The 9,845-nt window shown below is 53.1% G+C and overlaps 1 protein-coding gene across 2 annotated transcripts; it reads right to left on the reverse strand.

The window, feature by feature from the left end:
* Window positions 1-1,930: 1,930 nt before the first annotated feature.
* On the reverse strand, window positions 1,931-9,016 carry RAD51 (RAD51 recombinase). Of its 2 annotated transcripts, none has more exons than XM_048308389.1 (10): window positions 8,986-9,016; window positions 8,104-8,214; window positions 7,633-7,770; window positions 7,113-7,230; window positions 6,470-6,561; window positions 5,697-5,791; window positions 4,720-4,833; window positions 4,291-4,420; window positions 2,886-3,007; window positions 1,931-2,616 (listed from the first exon to the last, which is right to left on the reverse strand). In XM_048308389.1, the coding sequence occupies exons 2-10, from the start codon at window positions 8,188-8,190 to the stop codon at window positions 2,493-2,495; spliced, it is 1,020 nt and encodes a 339-aa protein (XP_048164346.1). In that variant the 5' UTR covers window positions 8,191-8,214; window positions 8,986-9,016; the 3' UTR covers window positions 1,931-2,492. The 2 variants fall into 2 exon arrangements, with proteins under 2 accessions (XP_048164346.1, XP_048164345.1); XM_048308388.1 differs by lacking the exon at window positions 8,986-9,016 and adding an exon at window positions 8,584-8,842.
* Between the last annotated feature and the right edge of the window lie 829 nt (window positions 9,017-9,845).

Genomic DNA, 9,845 nt, shown 5'->3' on the forward strand with positions numbered 1-9,845 from the left:
TGGGGGGGAGAAGGACGGGGGAGAAGGAGGGTGGACAGAGGAGGGGAAGAGGGGGAAGAGAAGGGGGTAGCGGGGTAGGGACAGGAGAGGTCGGAGTGTGGGAGGGGGGAGGTTTGGGGCGAGAGGAGGGGAGAGTTTGGGGGAGAGAGAGAAGAGGGGGAAAAGGGGAGAAAGAAGGGGAACACGGGAAGAAAGAAGGAGGGGAGAAGGGGGGACAGGAGGGGAGGCCGAAGCCCCCGCGCCTCACCCGGGGAGCCCGGACAGGGAATTCCCGCCCGCACCGCGCTCGCAGTGAGCAAATGGCGAGGGAGGCGATTTCCGGGCATTAAATCCCCTCGGCCCCGCCCCCGCAGCCGCGCTGGGGCCCCGCGCACCTGAGCCGGGACCGGCACCGGCACCGCCCCTGAAGCCGTGCCCCGGCCCCGGCCCCCTCCGGGCCCCGCCTCACAGAGCCCCGGCCCGCCCGGCCCCAGAGCCCCGCCGTGCCCGGGATGGGGACGGGACCATCGCCCGCGGCCCCGCCCCTCCCACCTGGGCCGAGCCGGGGCTGCTCCCGGCACCGGCACCGGGGCTTCGGGTCCGGGTCCTGCCCTTGTCCGCCGGGGGCCCCGGGGCGGGATTGGGGCTGGGATGGGGACCGCGGTCCCCGCGGGCGGAGGAGTCGCTCCGGGACGGGCGCTGGGGCCGAGCCCGGCGCTGCCGCTCCTGCTCCGCTGCGGCCCCGCCGGGGCTCCGGGCGCGGCCCCGCCACGGCCCCGGAACCCTCCAAACCCCGCCGGTCCCCGCAGCGCCGGAGGAATTTTTTATACATCGCAGGCAGATAATTCTCGTAGAGAAACCCCAAAAATAAAAGATACGCGGTCGGGTAGGGGGGGCGGGGGGGGGGGGGGCAGGCAGTGTTCTGCTTTAAATTAAAACGTATTGGGAAAAAGAAATCTGTGGAACAGCTCATTTCCTTTCCTGGGCTGGCTTCTGTGTGATCGGCTGTGATTCCAGCTGCTCGCTGTGGGACGCTAAGGAAACGCCAGGTGCTGAGCACTACAGAAGATAATGGGAAATCTCTCTGGATCAGGCAGTGTCCCACAAGTCTGGCAGTGCTCAGCATTCCTGGCTAGAATTTGGGGAGAGGGTCCCCTTCCATAGTGTCCCCATGGAGCTGACACTTCCCAGCATTCCTGGCTGGAATTTGGGGATCCCAGCACAGCCCCTCCATAGTGTCCCTGTGGACCTGGCACTGCCCACCATCCCTGACCAGGGTTTGGGGCTTCCAGCACAGCCCCCCCAGCACATCCCGCTGCTTCCTCAAGTCCCCTTTAACCAGGATCCTTTTTGGGGTGGGGGCACCCAAACCCAGCACAACTGGCTTTAATCCAATTTGGGGGGATCTCCCCTTTCCCCTCCTCACCGAATTCCTGCTGCCAAAACCCAGCCTGAGGCTCAGCTCTCCATCCCCTCAATCTCTCCAAGGAATTGCACTTGGATTTCCCAGTCCAGCAGGGCAGCAATGCTGTTGTCCTCATTGTGTATCTTAACTGCAGAACTGCCTAAGAAATAATTGAAAGAAATTAAAAGAATGAAGAGAAAATAAAGAAGAGCTGCCAGCTCCAACCAAGGGGTGCTCAAGCCCCTTCTCAATGAGTTGCTTTAATTAACCAATGAAAATGAACCAATTAAGATCACATCAACATGTTATTATTCTTTTTAACTGAGTTCTAGAGAAATATTGCAGAATATAAAAGAACCTTTTTAACCCCCAAAACTCTTCGAGGAGATCCACAGGGCAGGGCTGCACTGCACCCCCAAACTGAGGAGAACTGGGAGAAAAGACAAACCCAGACTGAGATTCCCAGGAGATTGGTGCAGCTTCTGCCAGCCAGAACAGCCCTTGTTCTGAAAACCCACCTGTGAATCCCAGGAACCTGGGCCATCATCAATGTCCTCAGGGGCCTTTTTATTTAAAGCAGATTTCCAGAGAGTATTAACGAACTACAGAAAATTAAACTGAAATGTAAAGGAACAGCTCCCCTAAGCCAGCAGGCTGCAGCATCCAAAAGAAAATGAACAGAAAGATTATGGATTGGGACCATCAGCAATCCCAGATCCCTCGTGTGGAATAGCACTCTGCTTTGGTTTATAAATCACCACTCCTCTTAGGGGACAAATCCTTCAGCTTTGCTTCCAATTCACCAAGTTCCCAACTGCGGCCACCGAGGTTCTGCTGCACCGTGTCCACGGTGGGATCCAGGAAAATACGCAGGGTATGGTCCTCTGGGAATGTTGCTGAGGAAGCCACTGACCTAATCTGTGCCTGCAGCCCAGAGGGAATCTCTTCCCAACAGCTCTGGCTGTGCTCGGTGTGTCCCGACGGTTCCCACGCTGACACACCACAGCTTCCTCTGCCCGCTGCCTTGGGAAGTATCCCTAAGGTGCCACCAAGAAAGGAGCTTCTTATGGGCACAGAGTCTTGGGCTTCAGGGGAAGAAAAGGAGCTTTCAGTCTTTAGCATCTCCCACTCCGTCAGCATTGATAGCAAACATGGCTTCAGCCTCGGGAAGACACGGAGAGTCATAGATTTTACAGATCCTGGTCTCACCTCGGCCTTTCCGCAGGTACAGCCTGACAGGGAGAGGGAAGGAATCAGGTCAGGATGGGCAGCGTGCTCCCAGAAAATCATCCTAATCCATAAGGGATTAAACAGAGCTGTATGAACTGCCTGAGATGTTCATTTCCCTGCGGACGGAGGGCCCAGTGTGGCACTAAGCCGAAGCATAGGCTGGGCCTCCCATGGACAGACTATGGAAACCCCCAGAAGTAAAAGATGCTCAGCCAGTTTCATAAAACATTCCAAACCCAGGCTCCTGGGATCTGTCCATCTCTTGTCTCACCTGGTGGTGGAAGCATGAGCGATGATATTGCCTCCGATGGGTTTTTTGGGATCTGCAGCAAACATGGCAGCTCCATCTACCTGTGCCACCACCTGGTTTGTGATGACAACGGCCACACCGAACTGCAGGGAAAACAACCAAAACCCAGTTATTCCCACAATCAGAGCAGAAAAGCAGGGAAAAGGACACAGGGGCACTCCTGGTATCCATAACTGTGGGATCCAGCCCCTCCAAACCAATGGGAGCAGAAGTGGAGACAAAGCCCTTAGGACCAGTTTGCTGGGGTTTATAAGAAAACCAATGAGTTTTACTTTGGCAATTGTATTGGGTTTGTATGGCCAGGATTTGGTAGTGGGGGGGCCACAGAGATGGCTTCTATGAGAAGCTGCTGGAAGCTTCCACCATGTCAGGCAGAGCCAATCCCAGGATGGCCCCAAGAGGGACATGCTGCTGGCCAAGGCCGGGCCAATTAGAAATGGTGGTAATGCTTCTGTGATAACAGATTTAAGAAGAAATCAAACAAAACTTGTGGTGCAGCTTCAATTCCAGCTAGAAAAGAGTAGGAGTGAGAATATGAGGAGAACAAGATGCAGACACTAAGGGCAGTGAAGAAAGAGGGGGAGGAGGTGCTCCAGGCACCAGCTGAGATTCCTCTGCAGGCCGTGGTGAGGACCATGGTGATCCTCCCTGCAGCCTATGGAGATCCACAGGGATGCAGAGATCCACCCACAGCCCGTGGAGGAGCCCCACGCTGGAGCAGGTGGATGCCTGGAGGAGGCTGTGAGCGACGTGGTGGAGAGAGGGGCCCTGCTCCCAGGCTGGAGCAGCCTGTCCTTGGGGCACTGCACCCCGTGGAAGAGAGACCCATGGTGCAGCAGTTTGAGGGGCACTGCTGCCTGTGGGATGGACTCACATTGCAGCAGTTCACAGGGAGCTGCTGCTCGTGAGATGGAGCCACATCGGAGAAGTTTGTGGAGAACTGTCTCCTATGGGAGGGACCCCACAGTGCAGCAGGGGAACAACTCCTCTCCCTCAGCAGTGGGAGAAGCCTTGGGTGGATGAACTGACCAAACTCCCCCATTCCCATCTCACTGTGCCGCTGGTATAGAAGGTAGAGCTGGGGAGGAGGGAGAACTGAGGGTAAGGTGTTCTCAAGAGCTTATTTTACTTCTCATGATCCTGCTTTAATTTTGTTAGTAATGAGTTCACTTCACATGTCTAAGTTGAGCCTGTTTTTCCCTGTATGGTGATTGATGAGTGTTTTCTCCTGGTCCTTAACTCACAAACCCTTCATTAAACTTTCTCTCCTCTGTCCAGTTGCAGAGGAGGGTGAGTGAGCGGCTGTCACAGGTGCCTGGCGTTTGGCAAGCGTCAACCCACAACATTAAACCCAGTCAATGCTCACCTCATCTGCCAGGCGCAGCAGCATCCGCAGGAACCTGGCCAGGTGCATCTGCCTGGCGGAGAGCTCCCCCCTTCCCGAGTAATCCGTGCGGTACAGGGCCGTGGCACTGTCCACGATCAGCAGCGCGTACCTGGGAAAGGGGAGGCAGGGCTGTTAAGTCTCAGTTCCAATCCCAAGCTGCCTGCACAGCTCTCCTGGGAGCTAGGAAATCATCAGCACTGTTTCTAACCACAGTTCTAAACTGAGCTTCCTCAGGCTGGCACTGAGGAACCATGAATTCCCTGTGTTTGTACAGCCACATCAGCTGGAGCCAGTCCCTGGCATCCAGAATTCCAGCAGCAAGACGCGCCCATGGAGCAAGCTGGCTCCCTGGAGAAGCCAAAGGCTAATCCCATGTGGGAACAAAACCCCTTAGATCAGTGCAATTACCGTGACTCAGCCATCATGGCCGAGGCCTGGTACAGCAGCTGGGTCTGGTGGTCGGTGTTAAAGCCCCGGGCATAGGCCACGTTGTCCAGGACATCACTGCCAGACAGGCCATACCTGCAAAATCAGGGAAAATAAAGGGATAAACCCTGGGTGACAATTTCATCCATAGCAGTTAGCCCAGAGCTTTGGCAAAAGACTGAAATAAAAACTCACATCCCCAGCAGAGATAAAAACAGAAAAAATGCAACCTGTGGTGATGAAAAGAGAACGGAATGATTGGAACCATTTTAAATGGATAAGAGGAAACAGCCTCATGTCATACCAGGGGAGGCTGAGGCTGGATATTGGGAAGTCTCCTAGTGGAAAGGCTGTCCAGCCCTAGTACAGCTGCCCAGGGCAGTGGTGGAGGCCCCATCCCTGGAGGGATTTAAAGCCGTGTGGATGTGGCACTTGGGGACATGGGACAGTGGTGGCCTCGGCAGCACCGGGCAACGGTTGGGCACCGTGATCTCTGAGGGCTCCTCCAACCTGAAGGATTCCATGATTCCAAGGACATTCTGTACACGGCCAGCACAGACACAGCTGTGCCTGCTGCAAACATCATTTCACTTCCTCTCCTTTGCTTGGCTGCCAAATATTCCCTGGCGACAGGGAACACAGGAGCAGTCCTTGCTGCAGGAGAAGCCAGCAGGGTTAGATCAAACTCCCCTCAGAAAGAGCTAACAGGATCCAGCCAGTCCTGTCCCCAGCTGCTTGGGAAGCTCCCAGTCCCTTCCAGTAGCAAAAGAGAGGGAAATCACCTCATGCCAAGGGACAATGACACGAGAGCTGTGGGGAGAGAGCGGCAGGGACAGGAGAGGAATGGCAACACCAGAGGTTTCCAAAGGGAACACCTGCCAAATTAACCTCCAGGACATGTGGAAAACGTTTTCCAACTGAGTTGTGAGTCCATCTATTCCTGTCTTCCACTCACAGACCTTTCAGCCACAGCCAGGAGCCGCTCTGGACGGAAGGTCCCCTCCGTGTCGATGTACATGGCTTTTCCCTCGCCGCCCCCGCGGTCTATGGGGAGCTAAAGGAGAAGGCAAGGAATGAACAGGGAATAATCTATCCATAAATACAGCAGATATTGCCACACACCCTCACTGAACTCATACAACAAATAACATCCCAAGTTATTGTGATTAAAGTCCCATTTAGCTGGGAAAAGCAAGAGGAAAGATTCCTGGTCCCCCATCTCTGACACCTTCCTTTTGTAGTACCTGTCACCTGGAGTGCCAGGACAAGGGGGAATGGCTTCCCACTAACACAGGGCAGGGATAGATGGGATATTGTGAAGAAATTCTTCCCTATGAGGGTGGTGAGACTCTGGCACAGGTTGCCCAGAGAAGCTGTGGCTGCCCCTGGATCCCTGGAAGTGTCCAAGGCCAGGTTGGACAGGGCTCGGAGCAACTTGGGATAGTGGAAGATGTCCCTGCCCATGGAACTGGACGGGCTTTAAGGTCCCTTCCCACCCCAACCATTCCAGCATTTCATGATTCTACACAAGGTGACAGGTGCTTAGCTTTGAGCTGGGAAGTTTAGAGAGTCAACTAAATGATCAAATTAAGTCCAAGCCTCTAATATTTTAGGGAATAGCAACCTCTAGACAGTAATAAACACTCAGAAAGTCAAGGAAAGTGCCAAAATTAGCAAATATCCCAAGGCTGTGGGGTCTGAATATTGGACTGTAATGAGGTGAAGCCCCCACCTGACAGGTGACTGCCAGGGTGTGACACAGCTGCGTCTTCCCAGTACGGAATTCCCCGAACAATTCTGTTATGGACCCTGTTTCTATTCCTCCTGAAAGGAAAATAGTAATAATTATTAATAAAACTTAAAAGGTCACATGCTGCAAACAGGTATGATCTATGTATCCCACATATCAAATACTACATTCACAGAGACTCAGTTAAACACTGGATTTGGCTGAAAGTTTCAAAGCTAAGAGGGAAAACTGCTTGTCAGCCTGAGGTTTGTGTGTGCTGTAGATAAGAAGTTCGGGTGTGTTTTTGAAGATGGTGAAGAGCTAAAATTACTTGTTTTAATTTTTGGATTACCAGAGGAATGGGGAGATGGTGATGCCTGGTTTCGTTTACCCTAAACACATTGTGGACTTAAATAAACCAGAAGCATCAAAAAATGGACAGCTTTGGGTCTTGCATCATGACTAAAAGAACTAAAAGCTATTTCTGCAGCTTTTAAAATAAAAGCAATTATTCAAGAGCAGTTCTAGAGGTCTTTCATCCAACCAGGGCTTGCCTTACGTGGTTCTGTGCAAGGACCCCACTCACAGGAAAACCCCATCCTAATAACTGAGCTTAAGCAGGAAAGAGAAATAATAAAATGCTGACCTTGAAGCAGCTTATCCAGCTCTTTGGAGCCAGTGGTGATCTGGATGATCTCTGACCGTCGCTGGTGGAATTCTGTGGCTGTGGTGAAGCCCATGGGAACCAGTTTGGCTGCCTCAGCCTGAGGGAAAAACCCAACGGAGCAGTGCCAGAAGAGTTCATGCCATTCGTTAACCCCCCCAGTAATTAATATTTCCTGCCTTGTGGAGAGGCACCCATATCATTCCATGCACATTTCATAGACCTTGCACAAGCTGGTACCTCTGAACAGAACTGAAATTCTGCTCCGAGAAAAAGCTCCAACATCCCTTTTGTGTGTTTTATGGAAATATCCTCCCCTTGTCCCCCACCAGGTCAGTTCAGTCCTGTCCTGGTGTGTTTTGCCTTTTCCCATCACAAGTCATGTTACACCTCTCATCACCTTCACTGCCCTCTGGAGACCTTCCAAATTCACCACAACACTTTCAGCCAGCAGAAAGAAACCTGTGGAATATCTTGGGTTAAAGTTCCAGAATATCCTTACCAAGATTTTGTCAGCTTTGGCTTCGCTGATGCCTTTAATGTTCAGCAGCTCCTTCTTTGGTGCATAAGCCACAGCCTCCACTGTGTGAAATCCAGCTTCTTCCAGCTTCTTCACATCATTGGCATTTATGCCACATTGCTGGGAAGCAGGGAGAGAGGAAAAAGGACACGTGTTGGTATTTTTTTTTTTTACACAACATAAGTAAGAATTTAGCAGCAGAGTTTTCAGTTTCGCCTGGTTTTTAAAGAAAAAGGTTTAGGTTGGATATTAGTAAGAAATTCTTCCCTGTGGAGGTGGTGACACCCTGGTGGAGAAGCTGTGGATGCCCCATGCCTGGAAATGCTCAAGTCCAGGATGGATGGGGATGAGCTTTTAAGGTTCCTTCCAACCCAAACCATTATAGGATTCCATTCTAGGAAAAAGAGTAGCAGATCTATGGAAAACTTTCCCCAGAGGTAACTCCTCACCTACCTCCAACCTGGATATGAGCTGCGGCCCAAAGCTCTCCTCCTCTGCTGACGTGTCTGCACTGGCCTCGAGCTGCATCTGCATGGCCATGGCAGCGAGGGACCAGGACACCCCCTGGAAGGAACCAAACACTTCAGTGTTCCCTCTTAGCAGTAAGTTACGTGGTCACATGAATCAGGATCATGGAGTTATTAAAGCTGGAAAACTCCTCTGAACTAGCCCTTGATGTTGGGGCTGGGCTGTGCCCCAGAGCCTGCCTGCCCTCGGACTGCCACAAACACCTTGGAAAGGGCTGGAGGACCCTGCGGAGGATTTGTACCACCCCTGGGATTGCTGAGCAGGATGGCAGGCAGGAGCTGTCATGGGAAACTGAAGGATACAAGGGAATTCACACACTTGGAATATAACACACAATTTGAATATTATAGATTATAGTGACAGGACAAGGGAGAATGGATTCAAACTGACAGAGGGGAAATTTACATTGAACACTGGCAGGAAATTCTCCTCTGTGAGGGTGCTGAGGCCTTGGCACAGAGAAGCTGTGGCTGCCCCTGGATCCCTGGAAGTGTCAAAGGCCAGGCTAGAACTCGATGGCCATTCCGGCATTCCACGATTCTAACTTTACCGGGGGCCCGGCCAGCAGCACCTCCCAGGTACCGCCCGCCGGCGATCTGGAACTCCTTGGGTTCCCCGCGCCACGTCCCCTCATTCTGCTCAACTCCAGCCCTTTGTTTAACGCCCCTCACGGCCCCCCACAGGTGACGGCCTTTCCCCCCACTCCCCCCAGGCTCCCGCGGCCGCTCCCCGCCCCGGGGAGGCGCCGGGGGAGCCCCGAGAGGCGTCGGGGCCCCCGCAGCCCCGGGCCCGTCCCGCCCGCCTCACCGCGGCCCCGCTCCGGCCGTTCGGGCGCTCCCGCCGCCGCCCCACGTGACCCCGCCCGCGCCCGCGCGCGCAGGCGCCGCCCCGCCCCCGGCGGCGCCGTGAAGGGGAGCGCGGGAAGCGGCACCGGGCCTGGAACGGGAACGGGAATGGGGCATGGAGAGCAGCCCCGGGGCAGCGCGGCCTTTCTTTCTGATTCACTTTCCTTCCTCCCTCTTTCTGGTCTTCCTTTTTGTTTTCTTTTCCCATTTTTCTTCCCCCCCTCCTCCCCATTTTTTCTTCTCTCTCCCGTTTTCTTTTTGCCCTCTTTTCTCTTTCCCCCCTCTTCTCTTTTCCCCCCACTTTTCCTTCTCTTTCTCCACTCTTTTCCTTTTGCTTCTCTCTCCTTTCCATTATTTTCCCTTGTTTTCCCTCACTTATTTTCTTTTTTTTCTTTTCCCCTTTTGAAGCCCAAAACCCTGTTGCCCCCGTAAATCCAGCGGCCCGCGCAATTCCTCGGCCAGCACCCAGGAACAAGCAGCTGGAGATCAAGACACATCTGGAGCAGAGGTTTCGATTCCACAGAGGAAGCCCCATCCCTTGACTTTGACGGAATCCCTTTGCCTTGAGGCGTTGCTGGGCACAGATTGGAGCCGCTGATTCTTGGCACATGGAAGTGAAGTTTTCCATGATTTTTTACAGTTGGAGAATGGAATAATTTTCCTACTACAAATGTGTGGCTTCACCCGCTACTTTGATTCAATGGTCAGAGCAATATAATAAACTCCGCCAAAAACTCACTTGAGTCTTTATAGTTATTGATGCTTTAGTGTGTAAAATACACTGAAAGAAAACCAGCCCAAAAAAACCAAAAAAAGAGGTGG

Source organism: Corvus hawaiiensis, chromosome 6, assembly GCF_020740725.1.
Source record: "Corvus hawaiiensis isolate bCorHaw1 chromosome 6, bCorHaw1.pri.cur, whole genome shotgun sequence".
Lineage (NCBI taxonomy): Eukaryota > Metazoa > Chordata > Aves > Passeriformes > Corvidae > Corvus > Corvus hawaiiensis.

Excerpts from the sequence above, each read along its gene's own strand:
- RAD51 (XM_048308388.1), bottom strand. The coding sequence starts at position 8,709 with ATGCCGGAATGGCCATCGAGTTCTAGCCTGGCCTTTGACACTTCCAGG. Across the intron at positions 7,771-8,103 it reads AGCTCATATCCAGGTTGGAG|CAATGTGGCATAAATGCCAA; the intron begins GTAGGTGAGGAG and ends CCTGCTTCCCAG. Across the intron at positions 6,562-7,112 it reads GCTGGATAAGCTGCTTCAAG|GAGGAATAGAAACAGGGTCC; the intron begins GTCAGCATTTTA and ends TTTTCCTTTCAG.